This window comes from Heliangelus exortis, chromosome 1, assembly GCF_036169615.1.
Source record: "Heliangelus exortis chromosome 1, bHelExo1.hap1, whole genome shotgun sequence".
NCBI lineage: Eukaryota > Metazoa > Chordata > Aves > Apodiformes > Trochilidae > Heliangelus > Heliangelus exortis.
Window position 1 is genome coordinate 16,947,025 of NC_092422.1, and position 22,969 is coordinate 16,969,993.

At 41.2% G+C, this 22,969-nt stretch overlaps 1 protein-coding gene across 1 annotated transcript; it reads left to right on the plus strand.

Annotated features, from left to right (window-relative positions):
* The first annotated feature begins 3,622 nt into the window (after positions 1 to 3,622).
* Positions 3,623 to 20,045, plus strand: FDX1 (ferredoxin 1). Its single transcript, XM_071735095.1, has 4 exons — positions 3,623 to 3,864; positions 10,579 to 10,703; positions 13,444 to 13,573; positions 17,484 to 20,045. Exons 1-4 carry the CDS (start codon positions 3,698 to 3,700, stop codon positions 17,596 to 17,598), a joined length of 537 nt encoding a protein of 178 aa, XP_071591196.1. The 5' UTR covers positions 3,623 to 3,697; the 3' UTR covers positions 17,599 to 20,045.
* Positions 20,046 to 22,969: the final 2,924 nt, after the last annotated feature.

Below are 22,969 nucleotides of genomic sequence, written 5' to 3' on the forward strand. Positions count from 1 at the left end.
TTCTAGCATGGGTTCTCTCAGACCTTGCTGTTCTCACATCCTATGCTCCAGGGCTGAAGGTAACAACAAAGTGCCCCCAGCCTGTGTGTCCCACTCATTCAGCTACAGGCTGAGCCTCTGCCAGCTTCTGACTGGTTGGAGATTCCTATGATTAATGATTATATTTTATTTAAGTTTGGCTGTTTAAAATGAGATCAAGGTCTGTGTTACTGAACTGTAAGGGGCAGGTGGAGAGAAAGACTTTGGTCACTTACAGAGTCTCAGAATTAAAAAAAAATAATCATGAGATGCCACAGTTTGTGGGAACAAATGTGTATAAAATGTTCTATGTCAGCAGCTCACATGACCACTCCTGCCCCCAGACACATGAAGGTTGCCAAGATGAAATAATGTGGCCAACTGCTCTCTTGCCTTCTTTTTTTCAGTCAAATATCTGAGATGGAAGAGTCATGCCAAAAAACAGAGTGGGGGAACCCAGGGTGTCAAAAATCACACTACCATAGAGAAGAAACTTTGGATGAGATGGTACTGCTCCCATGTCAGCTAGCAGCAGATGATCTCAGAAAGAGAGCTCCACATGGACCATGCATCCTTTCCTTTCTCTGGATCTCCTTGAGTATTTAATAATAATAATTTGACAATTTGGTTTCCGAGAAAATCCAGGTTAAAACACATGTTCACATAGAACTTTGATAATGACCAGAAAAGCTAACTGTATACAGAAGCTGATTTCTTGGTGGATTTGTTATTTCAAAAATCTCTTTAGAACAGCTGGATTTGCATCCTGTATACATGAATTCATGCCGTGTGTCTTGTAGATAGAAAACCAGGGCTCAAACAGATCATCTGTAGTAATTTCCAGAAAATATCTTCTGACCATTGGTATAATATACAATGTTTTTCTCATCCTGAGCCCTGGGATTTTATGTTAAGAAGAAGAATGCATGGCACCTTTACTCAGCAGCATAAACCAATCCAAGCTGGGACTGCTGTCCTCCCAGAATACACCTGCCTGTTTTGCTCTTGTTTTGCTGTAGACTGGTTGATGGAACTGAAATAGCTGGAAACCACTTACTTTATTCTTTTCCCCTTCCTTTGGTTTTGCTTGTTTGGGTTTTTGTTGTGGGTTTTTTTTTTCCCTAGGTGAATTTTTGCATAGATGACCTCTATTAATCCACTCCACCTGGGTCACAGAAAAAGGGAGGGAAAGGCAGGGAGGAGCACAGCCATATCAGCTTCACTTCAGATTTCTGTAAATTGCCATGGGACTACATTCCATGTCCTCAATGATGAAGCTGAGGACAGAAGACTGTGTGAATTATCCTGCTGAAATTGTTTGTCATATAGTGGTTTGTTAACCTCCTACAAATATAAACTTAAAAAATAAAAAAGCATTGGAGGAATTTTTTTTTTAATATTGTACTACATCTGTTTCCCAATATGCAAGAACCTATACAAATACACAGAAAAAATGAAGGGCCTCTTGCAAAGTGTTTACCATTAGACTGAACATGCCATGGAGTCAAGCAACAAAAACTTGCAGACAACCAAGGTGAGATTCAGAGAGATGTTAGGTACACATTGTAATTTTTCTCACTTTTATTTCATCCTGCTACTTGTATTTCATCAAGGTGTCCTGACCTAATTTGCTCCACCATTTTCTTCAAGCTTGCCCACCCAAAAGCATACATTATGCAGAAATTATGAGAGAATTAGGAGGGTTTTCTGTTTGGGAGTGGGGGCCTGTCAGGGAGCAGCAAGAGTTGGGTGCTCTGCAATAGAAGGTGTGCTGGAAGCTAAGGGCAGTACCAAGGCAGGTGAAAGCAGTCACCACACCAACAAGGAGGCAGGATGCAGAGCTGCAAGTGGTCAAGACTGGGTTGAGAGACTGTGGTGGGGGCCAGACACAGCCCTGCAGTCCCCCAGCAGGGCCATGGTGATGAGGCAGGTCTGAGGACAAAACATGATGCCAAGACAAGTCCAGGTCATGGCCAGATGTGAGATGGTGTAAATACAGCTGCTGCTCAGATGCACTGTGGCACAAAGCCTCAGCTGAAAAGGGATTCTGAAGGGAAAGGAGAGGCCAGTCCTTGCTGCTAGTTTTTTTTCACAACTGCTCTAATCAGTGAAGGAGATGGCCTTGGACTCTGCCAAGTAAACTTCTGTGAGGGGGTAATGTGCTCAGGGCCATGGCAATCTGAGGGCTGGGACAGAGCTATGGAACATGTCCAACACAGGGGTAAAGTTGGTTCATGCAAATGAACCGTAAAAACGGTGTGTGAATGAAAATCCCACATGGAAACAGATCGAAGTTCAAAGAGCCCATGTTTAACAAGGGTGAATTCAAACTATCACACAAATGAGTCAGTGGGATCACCAGGTTAAGAGTTTCCAGTCCTATGAAAGGAGACTAGTAACAACAGAGGCTATAATAAATAAACAGGCTAGAGGGGGCACAACAAATAATGGGACATTATGGCACATTCAGGTCACTTGGTGACCAGTTTGGAGGCTCTTCACATTTCCACCACATCTTCTCTCCTTTAAAGATGATATACCAGTTAAGTTACATAGTATAACATTGTCTCCCTTTTTGATCTGACTTTGACACAATAAAAGCACACTCCTAAAATTATAAGGCATCAGGAATAACCTTAGCTACCTTAAACACATTAAAGGTAAGCAACACTTCCCCCTTTTCCCCATTTATTTCCATTCCTGTTTGAATTATTTTGAAGCAAATGCTCCATTTCCTCATTCACTCAGCACTCTCCAGACTGGGTGTGGGAGAGTGAAGGGGGATCTATCTACACAACCATCAAATCGATGCTTGTAAAGCAACGTGGATTGGAGAGAGCCAAATGAAGTCGATGTGTGGGGTCTGTAATTATTGCTCAGAAAATCTCAGAATTTCTAGTTGCATATACGGACCTCTGAACCATTAAACACATGCTCACTTCCCGTTAAAACCCCTGAGAGCGTTGCTGTCCCTTTGCTGATGCCTGGTACTGGAGTTTGGGAAGTTGATCTTTTGTCATAGTAATGCGGATCTGAGAATTTCTCAGTGGTCCCGCTTGGACAGCCCGGGTGGCTTCCCTGGGGCTGTGCTTCCTGCCCTACCTGAGCCACGGAGAGCAGTCCCTCAGAATTCAGCCCCCCCAAAGGGGCCTTGGGAATGTGTGACAGTTCCTTGGGAATGTGTGACATTTCCTTGGGCAGCACCGCCACCCTGCGTGTCAGGGACCCCTGCGGGATCCAGGATGTGCCCAGACCTTGCCGTGGCCCCAGACATTAGAAGAAATCCCACACAGGCCCAACCAGGGTGCGGCGTAGGAGATGTCGGGCCCCCCGGGAACACGTTCCCGGGAAGACTAAGGTTAGGGCTTGGATTTGGGTATCAGAGGGCTCCCGCCGTGGTGGGAGGAAGCAACAAGGAAGCCGGCAGAGCCAGCAGAGCCTTGCGCCCTTTCCGTAAGGCCCGGCCCCCTCCCGCAGTGCATTGCTGCGCACTTTGCGTAACCTCGTTCTTCCCGTCGCGCGGTCACTCCCCACAGCCGTCAAGGGGGGCGGGAAGTGCGCTACGTAGACGGCTGCGAGAATCGCCGCAGCTTACGCCAGTGGCGTAAAAGCTGAGACTTTGCCCCCGCCCCTCGCCCGGTGCCGGCGCGGAAGCTCCGCGCTCGCGTCCTGCGCCGCCATGGCTGCCCCGGGGCCGGCACGGCTCCTGCGAGCCGCCGCCGCTTCATCCCGCCGCTGGCTCTTCTCCGCCTCGCCGGCAGCCGGGACGAGACCGGGCTGCGGCAGCGCTGCCGCTGCCGTGAGGGCAGCCCGGCTGTTCAGTCTTTCTGCCCGGGCGGCTCTCAGGTAAGAGGGTCGGAGCCGTGAGGCGCCGGGCGGGTTCCTCACGGAGGCGGCCGCCTTCCCCCAAAGGAAAGCGTGGGGCCGGGCCGCCTCCTGGGCTGCGGTGCTGAGGACGGCCGGGACCAATGGCCGCCTGTGGCACAGGCCGGGACGGCGCTGCTTGACCTTCTCCCGGTCACTCGCCGGCCCGTGGTGCCCGGCTGTCCCGGCCCTGCCGCTGGCAGGCCCACTCGGGGCAGGTCCCGGCCTCTTCCTCGCTTTCCTCGCTCTTCTCCGGGTTGCGCTTCACCCCGGCTCTCGCCGTCCCGGCAGCGGTGGCACTGTGCTCTTTGCGGGGGTCCTTCCACTCGCCTCCCCCCGGAGTGCGGGCCGGCGCCCTGGGCAGGTCGGGCGAGCCGCGTCCCGCAGTGCCATGTCGGGGCTGCCCGTGGGCCGGACCGGGTGAGGCACCGCGCAGCCCCCGTGGTCTGCTTGAAGCACCGGGACCCCTTTGACAGAGCCCGTAATGTTACGGAAAGCTCAGCTAGGTTACTTACTAGTTTTCAAACTTGTTTTCTAAAAGGTTGTGACATCAATGTTGGGTTTTTATGCAGTGCAGTGCTTGCGAGGCTTGTGGTAGAAGAACAGCATGTCAGAGCCTAATACTAACAATTTATTGTTCGTTTAGTATCGTTGTTTTTTACTTATGAGCACTTGTACATCCAAACACGTAGGACCCCAGCTCACTGGTATGTATGAGTAGGTGTTTTAAGATACATCTGTAAACATTTATTTCACAACAACATGTTTCACAACTGTAGATTTGCAACTTGGTATATGTAGTTAGACTGTTTATACATGGCCTTCTGGCTTGTAACTTGTACATTCAAAGAAAAGTTGTAGCCTACAGTTAACTAAATATTTTAAATATGTAAGTTTTTAAAGCCCGATTTACTTGAGTGCCAGAGAAGTTTCTTTGACTTGTCCAACATCATTGGTATAGCCTAGCCTGTTTCCAGAGGGCTGGGTAGTACTGTTGGCCATCAAGGATGTTTCAGTTTGCTTTTAAACTCTGTTATAGGTTGTCTTTTACTTTGTTCAAGCAGTTACTTCTAATACAGAAAGATAAACTAACTTGTCAGTCTAGGACTCCCCTATGATAGGTAAGTTGCTAGTTTAGATCTCTTGTTTTGAGTGATCCTGTTGAGTGTCTTCAAAATAAGTCTCCACAGAGTGAGTGCCCTGAACAGCAGTTATTTTGAGGTCCCTGATTAGCATTATTTCATTCAGAATTCATTTGGGGCAATGAAGCTGATGAAGGGTCTAGAGCACAAGTCTTACAAGTTATGGCTGAGGGAATTGTGATTGTTTGGTCTGAAGAAGAGGAGGCTGAAGAGACCTTATTGCTCTCTACAACTGCCCGAAAGGAGATTGTAGTGAGGTGGAGGTTGGTCTCTTTTTCCAAGTAACTTTTGATAGGGTGAGAGGAGGTGGCCTCAGGGCTGCCCAGGGAAGTGGTAGAGTCACCATCCCTAGAGGCCATCAAAAAAATGTAGACATGGCACTTAAGGACATGATGGTGGTGTGTTGGTAGTTGGAATTTAATAATCTTAGAGATCTTTACCAACCTTAACAGTAATGATTTTGTGATTCTGTGAAAAAAAATCAAAATATTTTTGTGAAGTATTGCCAATTTTTCAAAAGTTATTAAAAAATTATGTAACAGTGCAAAATTGGGAGTGGGGGAAAGCATACTAAAAAGGGAGAACATTGCCTTACCTAAAGTGATGTAAGACCTGCAGTCCTTCAGATCAGATTGAATACAGATTGCAATTGATTCCCATTCATTGCACAAGCATACTGGCAAAAAACCTCATGCAAGCAAGTATTTTGAAATATATTGTTTATATACTGCATGTCATAACCTGGCTGAGTGAGTTGGGAGGAAAAGGCAAATCATTTTTTTGTTTCATATATTACTATTTTATCTACTTACATGCAGGTTATTTTATCTAGTCCTACTATTTCAGGCTATCATATTATTTGAGGCCCAGTTCCTGAACTTCATATAGTCAGGCCATATTATTCCAGTAAAGTATAGGTCATTGTTTCAGTGTGTCAAATCAGCTATATTTTTGTCTAGAGGATGAACACCTAGCTATATAAATCATCAGATGAGGTGATCCTTACCAGTAGTAGTAAGGAAAGCATTAGGTGATAACATTTTTGTTTCATCTTCTTTCTTATGCTCTCTTGTTTATCTGAGTTTTTTATACCAGCTTAGATAGAGCTGTACACTGCTTTTGGTACACAACATATTTACTACATCCTTTAAAGATTAGTTCAGATTTGTAATATTTCTGTATTATAATTGAGGCCTGTATAATAGTTTCATTCATTAAACTCTTCAGGTAGTTAGATAGGGATGTTAGATTTACCATTTAATAAAAGATCTGGAAAACAGAGTTGGTCTTGCCATGTGTAACACCAGGCTACAGTTGTTATCTTTATGTTTTGTAAGAGGAATGTAAGAGGTGATTCTTAACTTGAAAGTAATAGCTGAAGATTCAGAAGGGGTGCTTTCTTTGAGGAGGAAAAGGTAGTAGTCAGGGTTCATGCAGTGCTTCCTTGCATGAGAAGGACAATGAGCAGCATTTACAGTTCTCTGGTGCTTTTCTGTGCTTTTTCAGTATGCTTAATTTGAGGTATCCTAGGGAAGCTTGGTAACACTGTGGCAACCATAGGAAGAAATTATTGTATGTCATATTTGATGAAAAAGCTTGAATTGGGATATTTATGCTTTATGCAGATTACACAAAATATGTTTTGTTCTTCCTGATGATCCTGAGGCTGTTTATGTTTGCATAACCTGGCACACGTTCCATGTTATTTGCCTGTTACTGATTCACAGTATGGTGGTGTTTGGTTTTTGTTTCTTCATGCAAGCAATGTCTGGGTAGACAAAAGCCATGTTATTTGAAATTTATAAAACCTAAATACTGTTTCATGCAGGTAAGATTCAAATTATTTTTAAATTGAAATTTTTAAGCTGAAAAGATCTGCACAATTTGTGTTTTGAATGTCTGACTAGTCTCAGAAGTGTAGGCAGGTTATAATCAAAGGAAATTATACGTTTTGACTGTGAAGAGTGGTAAAGAGCAACAGCAGAAAAACAGATCCTACTGGAAGAATAAAAAGACTATCTCTAACTTTATTACAAATAAATAAAATTTAGTTTCAGTTATCAACCGTGGTGAATTAGATCCCATCAATTGCTGTAGAGATCTCTAATATAAGTCAGTGACTTTGTGGTGGTGCTTTGGTTTGTCCCCTTTGTGCATGCTGCATCATTTAGCCATGCACAGCCATGGTGCAGTTCCACAACTGGCTGAAGTTGCTATAAGATTGTTACTATGAAAAAGGGGGTCCCATCCTGTTTCATGATTTGTTTTGAGCAGTGGCACTTCTGTCAGTTTTGCTTGCAGATTCCACTGGGACTGTTTTGGTTTTATGGTTGATTTTTTAGCCAGCTTATCAGAAGGAGTTGATTTGGAGTACTGGTGTAAGGGTCATGGCAGGGGGATTTGGAGTGAGTATCACCCAAAACTACATTTTTGTATCAGAAAGCTGATCGTGAAGCTTGGGTTGTATTGCTGCATTATAAAGTTGCAGTAACACAATTGTTTTAAACAATGTAAATTTCATACAGGGGGCAGATGTGATTCTACTGGTTCTGACATTCAGCAGGTTGGGTTTCATCCAGTTTTGTTTCCAGACCCAGTTTACTGAGTGACTGTGTGAGTGCTGGAGAGAAGGAACAAAAGAGGGAGGCCAGGACTGTTCATGTGCCAGACTGTAGTGTAGTCCTGGGTTATGACAGTTTCAGGTGTGTTTTTTAAAAAAACAAATAAACAAACAAAAACCACGAAAGGAGGTGGCTTGTCTTTCACAAGGGTTCCAGTGATCTAATGAATGGCCAGAGGGGTTTGGCCTGTGTTATTTGTGATTGCCTCATGCTTTAATAGGAGAAAGGGCACGTTTTGGAATTTAAATATTTAGTATTTGGCATGTCTATGCCTTGAGCAGAGGATGCACATAAATATAAGTACATCTTGCATTACGTTTTCTGTCAGCATTGTGTTTGTCATGTTGACAGAAATACTTTGGTTTTGGTGAGCTCTTGAAAGGTTCTTGAAGAAGTTTAAAATTAAACTGTCAGTAGTTTACTTGGCTGTCAGAATGTGAATCTATACCTTTGCAGATTGAATCTAAACCCATCATTCTTAACCTGCCAGTGAAGGTGGTGAATTTTTTACTAGTATATCTAAGAAGCAGGTGCTTGTTTCCTTGGTTTTGCTGTGGGAGGTGTTAACAGAGGAGCAAAAAGAAGAGCAGAGCTGGTAACTTTAACCCCTGCAGAATCATTTACTGAAGGTGCTCCTTGGGTATCAAAGGTGACTGTGCAACATTTTGTTAAGACAGATCTTTAAGATTTCTGAATCACATTCTGGTGCTTACTTGAGTTGCATTCTGCAGGTCAACAAGGTTGCTCATTATCGACCATAATTTTGGAATTAATTTGTACTTAATTTGTCCCTCTGCAGAGGGACCTGGACAGACTGGAGAGTTGGGCTGATTCCAATGGGATGAGGTTCAACACGGCCAAGTGCCGGGTCCTGCACTTTGGCCACAACAACCCCATGGGGAGCTCCAGGCTGGGCACAGAGTGGCTGAGAGCAGCCAGGCAGAAAGGGACCTGGGAGTCTGGATTGACAGGAAGCTGAACATGAGCCAACAGTGTGCCCAGGTGGCCAAGAAGGCCAATGGCATCCTGGCCTGGATCAGGAACAGAGTGGCCAGCAGGTCCAGGGAAGGGATTCTGCCCCTGTACTCAGCCCTGGTGAGGCCACACCTCAAGTACTGTGTCCAGTTCTGGGCCCCTCAGTTCAGGAAGGAGATTGAGGTGCTGGAGCAGGTCCAGAGAAGAGCAAGGAGGCTGTGAAGGGATCCAGCACAAGTTCTGTGAGGAAGGGCTGAGGGAGCTGGGGGTGTTCAGCCTGAAGAAGAGGAGGCTCAGGGGAGACCTCATCGCTCTCTACAACTCCCTGAAAGGAGGGTGTAGCCAGGTGGGAGTTGGTCTCTTTTCCCAGACGACTTTCAACAAGACAAGAGGACACAGTCTTAAGTTGTGCCAGGGGAAGTTTAGGTTAGATATTAGAAAATTTCTTTACAGAGAGGGTGATCAAGCATTGGAATGGGCTGCCCCGGGAAGTGGTGGATTCTCCATCCCTGGAGATATTTAAAAAGAGACTGGATGTGGCACTCAGTGCCATGGTCTGGTAACTGCAGCGGTAGTGGATCAAGGGTTGGACTTGATGATCTCTGAGGTCCCTTCCAACCCAGCCAATTCTATGATTCTATGATTAATGGTAGCTTGTGACTGCCTTCTAGAGAATGCAGTGAGGGATGGTAAGAATTGAACATGAGATGACAATGAATCATGGCACAGACTGCTGCCAGCTGAGCTTACAGTTGGGACAAGTATATTCAGTCTACAGCAACAAACATTTGTTGTTTTTCAAAACAAGCTAGGACTCAGACTGCTAAAAACACGTTTTCTTTTACAGTCAGTTCCAAAAATAAGCTGTTTACTGATGTCTCAGTATGGCCACTTTCAAGTTTTTGCTGTAATATTCAGCTCTGCAGGTTAGTTTTCCAGGCAGTGACTTGATTTTTCAAACTTGTATTTAATAATAATTACTAAAAACATTAAAGGTAATAATAAGCATGCAGTTCCTGGACATGAATTTCCAATTGAAACAGATTTTTTGTACTAGCTTGGGTTGTGTGTTGGTTGTTGTTTCTTTTTTGTATCTCTCATCTCTTAGCAGGTTTCTTTGCTGTCTATCCAACAAGTTTTCCGGGTTTTACTCTCTGTAGGAAAGAATATAGTTTAAAACCAATCATATTTTAGTTGTTAGTTTAACAGATTTCCTTTTATTTGCATATGAAATCACATAATATGGAATACTATTTTTAAAAGCATTAGCCTTAAATTTTATGCAGACTGTGAGAAATTTTTCTTAAGTATGATTGTCTGAAAAGCAAAGAAGAAAAATACAAACCCTTTTGTCTTTGAAGCCAATGTCAAAACTTTGAAACTCACTGGAGTTAATATTTACAAAGTGTAATCCTGAGAGAATCTGATCAGAAAAAGCAGAATGTCTCTGGAGTGTTTTCATTCTTGGGAGGAGTGATAATTGTATTTTGGAGCTACAATTAAAAAGCCTTAAACTTGAAGCAGAAATGGTAGAATTTTAAAATTTGTCCTAAATGACAATTATGAGAACAACTAAGAAATCCAAAAGAAGACTCCACAGAAATGACTGAAGAGAAGCATTTGGAAAATAAGCTTTTCATTTGGTAAAAATACAAATATTGTGCCTAATATAATGTAGCTCTGACTCTTCCTCAGTGAAAAGTAAGAACATCAGGATGCTATATAGCTTCTTGTGACACAACACAAAGCAAGCTGTTGTTTTTTTCTTATTATTTTTTCATAGCCTTTGTTCAATGTACAGCAGTAAATGCCTGTATCTGTTACAGCTTTAAAAACCAAGAATTTGGGTTTCTGTGCTCTTAGAGCTGTGATTACTGGTTTAGTAACAGTGATTTTTATAGATATTTTAAAAATCTAGAATTCTTTCTTTAATTCCATTCTATACATTTCTTTTTCAGCTCAGAAGATAAAATAACTGTTCATTTCATAAATCGTGATGGTGACAAACTAACAGCCAAAGGAAAACCTGGGGATTCATTGCTGGATGTTGTTGTTGATAATAATCTAGACATAGATGGGTTTGGTAAGTAGATTGACTGAATACTTTATTCGGTCTAAAAGTCATGTTCTGTTATCAGTTTATTCATAAACATAGAGTCATAGCATCAGTTACGTTGGAAAAGACCTTTAAGATCATTAAGTCCAACCCTAAATTAATGTTTGTTTATTTATTAAAAAAAGTACCTGTACTTTATTTGGATTTTCTCCCTGTATGTTTTTTTTTTCTTTCAGGTGCATAGAATATTTTGGGTTATGTTCTAAAAACATACTTGGTGTAAGCCTTCCTTGAATGTTAAAGGAGGGGAATGTGGACAGAAAGCTGTCGAGGTAGAATCTCAAAGATGCTGCCTGCAGACTCTTGTGAGCTGAGAAGTCCTGGAGGAAACACAAAACCAGTGTATTTCTACCAATTAGTCTGATTAATGCAATATTGCCATACCATCTCAATTTATTGTCTAGCACTTTGTAGCACAAGATGCTAAGTGAAAGAAGCAACCAAATCATGACAATTGGCAGGGAAGAGCAAAGAGTTATATTCTTCTTAAAGGACAGGGGTAAAGGAGGACAAAAGCCCCAGTGAAGTTTAACCCACTACTAGTTTTTAAAATCAAAATAGGAGTAAGTTACAATACCTCTGGAGTCCTTCCCATGTTGGTCCTTTACATAGTTAGTTCCACTGTAGTTGTAGGATTCTGCCCATGCAAAGGATGGGTATTTGCACACCTGAGGACAGGTATTCACATCAACATGAGCTTAAGAATTAATAGAACAAACCAGAGCAGCAAGCAGAAGTATTATTTGCATGAATGAATGCATAGCATGGAACAATTAAAGGGACAAAGGAAGTAGTCTAGTGTAGCACAGTTTGAAATCTGAGGGATGTTGTATTTAAGTGCAGGTAAATTTCACTGCTAGTAATAAAACTTTTTAAGATTTATTAAGATTTTAAATTTCAGACTTGTCTGAGACAGCTCTTACATCTACAGTTGCATATATATGAGGAACAAGAATTGTCTCTTAAAAATATGTGATGGTGGGGTAGCTAGCTTTATGCATCACTAAATATGTTGTAGTCTTATGACTAGTCTGCTTGTATTCTACAGTAAATATTCTTGCAGTTTATGTAAATACCAGACATATTAAAGCAAAAGATAGTGTTGCCAGTAAACAATCCTAACTAAAAACTCAAGATACTGTAACAATTTCAATTATAATATGTGCTAATCCCATTTGAATAATAATTTTCTAGTGAAAGATCATAGTAGGACGGAGAAATAATGCAGTATAAATAATGTCAAAATGTATGTTCTAGGTTTAGAAAAAAGTAGTAATGAGGGGAAAAAAAGTAAAATGTAAGGCTTACCTATTTACTTCTATCACTAGGGGGCATCCCGTGTGCAGTAATAATAATAATAGAAAATCTTTATACAAAGACAAACCTGCTGAATGATTCAGCTGCACTGAATTTCTTTGCTACTGCTAGCTTTACAGTTTCAGAGAGACCTTCCACTGTTCAGGTAGACTGGTCAGTGTTCTTTCCTTCTCCCCTCACCTCTCCCAATTTTAAAATACGTAAAACTGCTGATAGGACAAATTTTACATTATTTGTCACTTTATTTAAACTCTGCTTTTTTGTAGGTACTTGAAGGCGTGATGTATTTTAAAAATCAAGTCTTTTAGTGCAGTGTCTTGCTCCCTTTCAATGTGCTGTTGATAGTGTAGTACATGAAAGCCCAGTGCTTTCTGTATGGTTCCTGTGGGTTGAATTTTTGTGGGATGAATATTTCTTTTCATAGCAGTGGTTGTACACACAGCCTTGCTTCCCTCTCTCTCCATATGAGTACAAAGGTGATGTGGTCACAATCCTCTTGGTTCTGCTTCCACTGGAAATGAGTTTAAAAAATTAAAGTGGGTTAATGTCTTAGCTGCTTTGTTCTTAACAATTTAAATCAGAGATGGGAGTTTGTGTGCTGAAACCCTGGTCTCCACAGAGGTGTGAAGAGTTCAGCTTTCTCCTCCTCTTGAAGTTGCATGTTTCTGTTTCAACAAGGAGTAGAGTTTGGTGCCAGCCCTCTGCAGTGACTGACAAATTTGTTAGTGTTTGAACTTCTACTGGCCTGTGATGACCTGTTTGCTCTAGCAGGTAGATGTAGTTGATGCTTTTTCTGTTCAACCCTAGCAAATTATTAAATTCTTGGCTCAGGCTGGGTTGCCTAGTAGTACATATGGGCTTCTTCAAGACAGTAAAAGCCATCTCTCTCTAGCCTGACTGCCATTGTTGTGAGTTAGTATTCTGTTGAGTGAGAATACCAAGTATAAAATTCCTCCTTCCCATTCTTCTGAGAAATTTTTTTGTATTGGTGTATTTGGTTGAACTTCTTGAGGAAAACTTCTGAAAACCATAAGAAAGAGAGGGATAGAAGGGTCAGCCATGGAAATAAATGAGGTAGTGTTGTTTGACAGTGTTGCCTGGTTTGCATTCTTGTAGTAGAAATCTTTTCTCCCTTTAAATGGTGGAAAGGGAATTAGTTAAATATTCAACTACAGCATTTAAGTAAATCGTAATGTTCTAAAAATTATAGAAACGCTATTGAGAATTTAAGGTAGAGTAGATACATGAATATGGGAATATATAAAATATGAATTTTTCGGCTCAACAGACTTCCTGTATGATACAAACACTGATATGTGAAGAATTTCTTCTGAAATTCTGCTGTAATTTGAAACTTGGATTTTCTGTTATCTTTAATTTTTTTCTTTAGGTGCATGTGAAGGAACGCTGGCCTGTTCAACTTGTCATCTAATCTTTGAAGACCACATATTTGAGAAACTAGATGCAATTACTGATGAAGAGATGGACATGCTGGACCTGGCATATGGCCTTACAGAAACGTAAGCAATGTAACACTTCATTACTCCAAAGAATGGAAAGAAGAGTTTGCAGATGGGGCAGTAATCTCAAAATGCCTTAAACACCTGTAAAAAAAATCTGGATGTTCTTATACAAAAAGGACTGCCAAATTTAAATACTGTTCACCTGGATTCATGTTAAACAGTTGTCAGTACTTGCTTTTCAGAGGTATCTGTTGCAGAAGTGTCAGACAATGAAGTATAACCAAAACTTTCAACAAAAAACCTTAACTGCTGCTGTTGTGGGTGAATTTTATTTTTCTTGTTTCCTTTCCCTTCTGTTTTCTGTCTCCATTAGTTTATAGATAGTTAATGTACTTTAAGAAAGTGTTACATTAGTATTTTAGTTTTGGTCAGATCTTCTTTTCACAGAATCACAGAAGGGCTGAAGTTGAAGGAGACCTCTTGAAGGTCATCTGGTCCAACCCCCTGCTCAGGCAGGGCCAGTGAGAGCTGATGACCAGGACCATGTCCAGATGGCTTTTGAGTATCTCCAAGGATGGAGACTCCACAACCTCTCTGGTACTTATGTACATTGATAAGATTCCCCTGAGCCTTCTCTAGGGTAAATGCTGTCCCACATGGCAGTGTCCTCACGTGCCATGCTTTGGCTCCTGTCAGAGTGCTCTTGGAGCACACAAGCCAGGGTCCCTTTAGTTAGGTGAAACCAACCACAAAGTGTGCTGTAACTGTTAATGGGCATTTCAGTTCAGAGCATTAGACTCATGGTAGTCTAAAAGTAACCCTCTGTTCTACATCTTCCCCACCATCATAATTAGGATGTCACACCCTCATCACAGACCCATTCCTGGTGGGCTGCACTTCTTGCCAGTGTGCACGTGGCCTTTGCCATAGAACAGATGAACACCGGGCATCTGTGCCTTGGAAGGTTGCATAAGCCTTTTCCTTCATGCTTCAATGGAACTGCTTGTCAAAGTTTTTGAGAATCTTTGCAGTGATGTCAGAGGGCTTTATACCTGACCTGTATAGCTTTGGGTTGCTTTTTTAATTCAGAGTACTCCTTTGCAGAAATTTAACTTGTTTATATCTTTATACCAATAATGGGAGTCCTGTACTAATTGTTTCTGCACAAAGGTAGACTTTTTCTCACTTCAGCCAAATCTTCTTGTCTGGAAGAATATGGAGGCAAAGAAGTTAAGCTATGAAAAAATCGTTTTTTGTTTGATTATTTTTCATGTCTCAAAAAAACATTTGCAATCATCAAAAAATAAACCTATTAAGCATTAATTTACTTCAATCTTACCATCTACCATAATGCTCTTATGAGAGTTCCTTGGTTCTGGGCCCAACAACTACCTGGTCTTGTGTGCTGATACAAATTTGTGTAATGGAGATGAACTACTATGCTTTGCCATGATTATAAGATTAAAAGCTTTTTTTTTTTTTTGGTCAATGACTCAATGGATTTAGGAAAATTTCAGGTAGCAGCTGCCATCAAAGCATTTTTTTTAAATGAGAGGCTAATTAGAAAGGTTAAACCAAAATTGTTTTGAGTAACTGCAGAATAGTAGAGATTATTAGAAGCAGCAAGAGGGGGTGTACACAAACCCTGGCAAGTGTTTTTAAAAAAAAAAAAAACTGAAGAAAAAAAAAATAAGCTGAGAAACAGCTTGCTAAAAAGTAGAAAAATATTTGTCTTTCTAAACTGTGAGTCAGGAAACTTGCCTGCATGAAAAGCCAATAGGTGGTGTAGAACATACTTAAAATATAAAAAAATAACATAAAAGCAAATTTTCTTGTGTCTTGTTCTCTTTGGAGATGTTAGGGTTGTCCATGCACTGGAAGGTTTCTTTGCAGAGGGCTTCCTGGAGTATCTGACTCAAACTGATGCATCCAGAGAAGGAGTGTTACAGCAAATAAGTAAAATCATTGGTAACAAGAGGTTATAAGGAGGGTTATTCACCCACAAGTTCTCCAGGAATTCAGTATGAGCTTTCTGTACCACTCTCTGTAGTACAGAAAGTTTAACTGGTTGGTTTAAAACTGCTTCCCCATCAATGGAGTGGAAGGTAGGAAACCAATTTTAAAATGAGATCATTGGAATTGGAGAAGAGTGAGTCTGATTATACACTGGACACATTAATCATGTGTCTATAAGCTGTTACTTTTTAATAGTTTCTACCAAATAATGGTAAGGAAAGTATTAAACAGAGCTTTTGTGGATCAAAGTAACAGATATGGGAGTTCTTCAAATAAGTGAAAACAGATCTTAGAGTTCAAATAGTTTACTTAAGTACATAAATCCCTTACTAAGCATTGAGTTGTAATGGGATAAGAGCAGAGACCCTCCAAAGGATGAGTAATTGCTAAAAAAAAAAAAATAATTCTTTTAATAGTGTGGGAGAATTAGACTGTCTTGTAAGAGTATGTGATCAACAGTGTGATCTAACAGTGAACTGTGCTAGGTTTTATGTAGTTAGCATGTTTGTGAAGGAGCTGGGAAAAGACCTGAAGAGTAAGGTTTGGGTTTAGTGCCATGTTACTCATTGTGGTAAAATAAACTGTCAGTGAAGTCATACAGAAGGTTCTTGTGCCCCTGAGTGATGTGAAATGAAATTTGGTATTAAAAATGCATATTAATGCATGTGGAGATGTGGACATAACAATGGTTACTTTGCATACTTGAAATAGGCTGTCAGCTAGCTAGTAAGTTTCTAGGAATGTCAGGTTAAGGTTTAGTTTAAAAATACCTCAGAGGTAAATGGTGTAGTATTAGATAGGGAATGGTAGACAACCAGAAAAAAATGGGAATTCACCAAATCTTTCTCCGTATGCAACTCTGACTTACCATTTTTGTTTGGTTGTTAAATTTTTATTAAGTAGTTGAATGAGAGGAAATTAAAGGGGAGGCCTAAAGGAATGGTTAAAAATGGAATGGTATTCATGCAGGATTGACTAAGTGATCTTTTTTGAGCATCTAAGCTTCTGTAGCTTTCAAAGGGAGGGAATTCTAAAATTGTTAAGTGTCATGGAAGCATTTGAATATGGGAAGGTAGTTTGCCTCTCACAGTGTTATCTAGTGTTGCCTAGTTTTCTGTTCTGCTGCATAATAGACTCAAAACCAAGGGTACTGTTGTTTCACATCTAGTAAATCCATTGCCACATTACAGAGTACATACACAATTAGCATTGGTGTTCAGTGAAAAACTGCAGTCAAATTAAGCCTTGCAGGCAATGCTACACATAAATATCAGAAATTGCATCTCTAATAGATGTAATTTCTAAAGTTTTTCTTACAGATCTGTGCTCTGGTAACATGTAATTTACCTACATTCCAATAATTTAAAGTTGATGTATACAGTAATTTCCATAGAAATACTACTTTTGGGTATATTCTTGAATTGGGAGCTTAACAGCTGATCACTACATGCTTGGAAGAGTTCTACAGAGATATTAATGTAGTATAATTTTTATCATATCTCTGTCTGTATTCCTATAATAAATTATTCAAATGATGCTACAGAACATTGCCCACCCTTCCTGATCTTTAAATATCCTATACTTAAGTGCCAAGGCATGGACATTGAATCAAAGATAACCCAGCAATAAAAGTGACTTGTGATGGCTGCAGAATTTTGTGGTGGTACTAAATCTTCTGATTTTAATTGCTCGTGCACATATTCTTTTTTTCATGCTGAATGATAGGTAGAGAAATGAAGGATTACATCTCAAGTGCCATGAGTATTTATCTTGCTGTGTTTCTTGTCTCTCTACTCTTACCTTTCTGGCTTAGTGAGCTGATCCTGAGTTTAGTTTGGAAGTGCTGGGAATGCACAAAGGTGGCTGTTTGTAGATCAGAGTGTTTGGGGTGGCATAAATGCAGTTGGATACCTGACTGACTAGAACTAACAAGTGTTGTATTTCTCTACAGATCACGCTTAGGCTGCCAGATCTGCTTGAAGAAATCAATGGATAATATGACTGTTAGAGTACCAGAAGCTGTTGCTGATGCTAGACAATCAGTAGATATGAGTAAAAACTCCTAAAGAAAATATCTTAGGAGTTTTAAAGAAACTGAATTATTTTTATAACTTATTTTTAAATGTGTAATTAAATATGGAAACTTACATAATTGTGAGTTATTTTATATGACTATCAATATTAGATTAATGCTATTTTAATTTTCTTTATAGAACCTCCTATATTTTTACGCTTAAAATGCAATAATACTTCTTATAAATGATGGTTGGATTATAAATATGAGCAAGTGTACTACAGATTTCATATGACATTATTCTGCCAAAAGCTTTCATGATGTTTGAAAAGTTGATCACTTCTACAGGAGTTCTGAAAAGCCCTGGGCATTTCTAGGTTTTAGACCTAAGTTAGAGAACAAAATTTGTAAGACTGTGTGTGGGTCTTTCTAAAGCATTGTCATTACAGATAGTGTCCTCAGAGCTGATTTGCTTTCTTAGTAAATACGATACTTCCTTACCAGGGTAGGGATTTTTCCAAACTTTGGAATCTTAATGAAATGTGACAAACTTTGTCTTTCAAAAATACTGTTAATACCATGAAAGCTGGGGGCTGATACAGAATGTTGGCAACTGCAGCTTAGTTGCTGCAGTGCATCTCTGTTGCCCAAAGAGAAGTTAAACCTTAGTTAACTGTATTTATGTTTGACTACACTGCAAATATGGGGATAACCATGCCTTGGAGCTGCCTAATGGGAGAGCATGTCCACTGGAGGGAATATTAGGCTCTTGCTGTTCTCTTAAGGTGTCTGAGTTGGGGTTGAAGAGGGCAATCTTTGTCAACGTCAGACTTGTTCTGAAATCTTCATCTCTTTTCCAGTTTTGAGCTTGTTCAGGAGGCAACCTGACTGAGCTAGGGCATGCAGCTGGAAGAGAATCCTGCACCTTACTCCCAGGATCATTTCAATAATGGTTGAAGTGCCATGACACAGTATATTTATCCCATAAGGAGGCACTAGGGTTCTCAGAAGAGGTAGGGAGACCCCCACAGTGGGGGCCATATAGACTGATGATAAAGAGCTTTCAGTTGGATCTTGGTTTAGTCTTTCCAAAATTAGACCAAAATAAAATAAATCTCTCTAAGACTATTCTCGCAAGTTTTTGTTGCTGAAATACTCAAATGAAATGGCTGTCACTAAGAACATATTTGTTGCTGTATAAAGGTTATTTTAATATTTGGGGCTTAATTTTATGTATATAACCTGATTGTTTATACTTGAATGATGTAATGCATTCATTAATGCCTTATTTGAACTGGTGATGATGCCATCTAGACATTTTTCATTATTATATTTATGGAAAAGGAAAAAAAAAAATCTTCCAATGTCCAATATTTGTTTTATTTTTGAGCTTCATTTAGGAAAAAAGTCATCCCTCTTTGTTACAAAAAGAAATATCTTTTAAAACTTTACTGAAAACAGATCTAGTTGAAATGCCTTGTTTGCCTCTCTCAGTAACTATTTCTTTGTTTCATGGTGTTCTCTTTGGGCTTTCCACTAGAACAAGGTATGCATAATGTGGTCTGCTCAGATAATTTAATCATACAGAGTTTTCAAAATAAACTTCCTGCCTCATCTAATTCAAAATACAACTTCAGAGTTACAATTTCCTGGCATTTTGAAAGATGCAGACAGGAGGAAAATGGTTGAAGGTAACTGCTGTCTTCCTCTCAAGTCCTGTGACTAACCATAATTTAGAGGTTAGCCTCCCACAGTCAGGCACTAAGGTAAATTAATTATCACTCTGTGTTGCCTTTGTCCCAAGTTCATTTATATACAGTAATTATTATTCTTATATCTTGAACTCTCATTTTTTTTTTACATTCTTATCTTGGAAAGAAATCTGAGGTTTCAGTATAGCTGTGGGGTTTTAGAGGTAGGTGTTGGTGTTTGTTGGGTTTGTGTGTTTTCTTGGTTATTTTTTTATTTTATGTTGTTCCGTTGTGGTTTGGTGGTTTTTTTGGTTTTTTTTTTTTTTTTTTTTTTTTTTTTTTTTTTTTTTTTTTTGTTTTTGTGTGTGTGTGTGTGTGTGTGGTTTTTGTTCTGTTTTTTTGTTTGTTTTGTTTTGTTGTTTTTTTACTTAACAGCACCAGGCACTTCTCCTTGAGGGAATCTTGAAGTGCTTAACACTGTGTTAAACACATGTGAAACAGTTTTCATGCAAAGTTTTTCTAAGCCAAGGTTGTCTCGTGGTGCATGTCCTGTGACAGCTTCTTATTACAAAGACTTTAACTCTCCTATAGGGTGCCTGTGGAAGGAATTACTTGGTGCACAGCAAGGCAAACAAGGACACTTGAAAGTTCATTTTGAATTCTAGAGGTATCCCATATTGCATGCAAATGTAAATCTCAGAAGGCAGAGGAACTAACATGTAATCCCCCAAATGCACAGCTCAGAGACACTTGTTTCCTTATTGTCAAAATTATTTGCAAATAAATCTTATTTTATAGCACTTTCTGACACGCCTTGTTTGTATTGGTTTTTTTTTTCTTTCCTTTTTCTTAAGTCCTCCAATGCATTTCTGGTGTAAAATGGAACTTAATGGTTAAGCAAATCCAAGTGTAAGTGAATTACTGTACAGTGGCACCTGCAGTCTTCTTTTGGACAAGGAAGTAAATGTATCTGAGTTTTCATGCTTTTATTGTATAACTTATTTTCTAAAGGTATTTCCTTTCTTTGTCAAACCATGGAGTCAGTGGGGCTCCTCTGTCTCTCTCCCCTCAGAAATGTGGACATAATCAGCAGTAACAAAAATTTCTTGTTAGTATTCAGTGTGATGTCTGAAGGGGAAGGGAGGAGATGCTTCACAATCCACCATCACTACATCTCATTCTGCTGGAGAAGTTTGCATTATCTGCACTGCAAACTCTCAGTGGTGAGAGGATGAGGAGGGTTCTCTAGATGCTTTGTTGTTTCCTGGTCAGAAAGAGTTCTAAACCTGTAATTCACAGCTTTTGGCTGCAGGGCTCCAAAAGATTTAAGGCAGATATGTTCCAAGCTCAGTTTACATCTCGGTTGAAGGAAAGTTGAAAAGCTCAAGTCCAAAAAAGCTGCAGTGAAAGTGGCAGCTCTGTCCCCTGCTCACTGGTCTAGGCATGGGGAAGGTTCCCTCCAGCAGCCTGGCTTGGGTTTTAACCTCAGAGAGGAGAATGTGCTGTACAAAGGCAGGGTGGGCAAAATATCTGTGTTCCTTGAGAGGAAAAAGAAGTAAATCTTGGAGGTGAAGAGACAGTCGAGCCACTGGAATATGGGGTAGTAAATTGTTGGGATGGGGCTGCAGCTGCTGTAGGTGACTTGATGGTTTTCCCTCAAATGATGTGAAAGGGAGGGAATGGGGGTTTCATTCATCGCAGAGGAGGCTGCTGCCTCTCTGGGTGCCTGTGCTGCAGTGGTGCTGTGGGCAGGGGTGCCTCAGTGCTCTCCCCTCTGTGCTGCCAGGAGAGGAACAAGAGGTGCTGTCCATTGGTAAAACAGGTGTTGAAAGTGATCCTGAGAGCTACTTTTTCATCTCCTGGCCTCTTTTTGAGGAAGCTTTTTTTTTTTGTTTGTTTTTTTCTTTTGGAGCGGGGTGGGGGGTGTTTTGTTTTTTGTTTGCTTTTTTGTTCATAATGTGAAACAATCCAAATTCTACAAGATTTTGTTAAAAGTAGCTTCTGGCCAGCAGTGATTTAGCATTTGCAACAGATGCAGAGGAAGTGTTTGCAACTCTTCCTCTAAGGCCATGGCCCTGTTGTGTCCAGGGGTTATCTCTGGGTTATTCCTCCATGGGTCTGGAAGCTCCCTTGGCCTCAGCACAGCAGCAGAAATGTTACTTTCAGTATCACCTGACTGCCCCTGTGCTTCCACAAGCTGTTATCTCACTCTGACCACTGTAACCCCCCCCTTGATCCTAATGCCTTCCACTGCCTTCCCCAAAGGGGCGGTGAGGTGCATCTGTTGCATCTGCTAGAGATGAGAAAGGACAGAAAATTTGGGACAGACTTGGTGCAACCTTTATGTCCCACTTGGGTAAGTGGAGCTTTCATTTTCCCGTTTCTGGCTCTCCCGGAGCATGGCTGGGGTAGAAAACAGGACATGGCTTCAGATTCTCTGCTGGTGCTGACCCCAGGTGGTAAATCCCTGCAGCACGGAGCCGGGAGGGATTAAATTTAGGGAGCGGGAGCTGCACCGCGCGTTACAGTAGCCACGCGTGCGAGCCCCACGCGTGTGAGCCCTGCTCGGCTGCCGCCTGCAGATGGAGCTGGGTACTGAGGGGCTGCGTGGGGCTTCTGGAGCTGTGAAAGAAACGTGGCTGTGGTGTTCTAAAGGAAAAAAAGCTGTCTCGCTGGATAAGGCCAGGCTGCCACCACCCCTGGTAGCAGAGCCCCGCTGAGAGTGAGGCTGAGCACATAGCCCCATTGTCTGTCTGTCTGTCTGTCTGTCTGTCTGACAGACAGACAGACACGTGTATCAGCCATGCTAGTCAGTGCAGACAGAACTCATGGCACCAGCCATCTCCCTCATAAGCCCCATGCAGCAATGCCATGTCTGGGGGCTGCTGGGGACCCTTTCCCATTGACCATGGGGCTGGTGCCTCCCAATGGCAGAACTATTGGGTTCACGTGGCTCTGGTGAGGTTATGGGGGTTCCCTGCCTGTCATGGTGCCTCTTCTCCTTCACATTCATGGGGATAAGCTGTCAATCATATAAACCAACACTCTTCAGTGACAGAACAGGACATTTGGGCTCCTGGTTTCTCCAGCATGCAACAAAGGATGCGTTGCCCTTGAGCAGTGGTAATGACGTGGGGCACTGGTGCCACGTAAGTAACCACTTCCAGCTACTTCAGACAAGTCTGTGGGTGCTTGTGGCAGCTGTACCTGGGTTGCACCTACAGCTGGGTCAGTTTTCTTCCTGCTGGCAAGCTGATGGACTGAAATCTCTGAATTTTGGAGAGCTCTGTCCCATCTCACTGAAGAAATGTCAGGCCATGGATGGTTATCTTCAAGATTATCTTTGATAAAAAATGGCACTCATTAAGGACCAGTTTTGGATCAAACATACACAGACAAATTTGAGATTCTTACTCCAAGTGCATCTGAGCATGTTCAGAGGCAGATGAGTGGCTCATTAACCCCTCCACAAGTAACAGCCATGCTTTGGACAGGTAAGCCAGCCTTAGCTTCTGATGTGATGAATGCTCACTGGCTTTACTGGTAATGGTTTGGAAGATGAGCATTGCCTTCCTAGAAAATTCTGTCTGGAAGGGAGAAAGGGCTGGAGCTGATGCAAGATCACAGTGATGCAGCTGCAGCCTCTTGGATCCAGCAGAGAGGCAGACACATACCACCCAGGGAGTCAGCCATGGGTTTTGGCTGGGGATAAAGGTAGAAGGTCTCATCTCA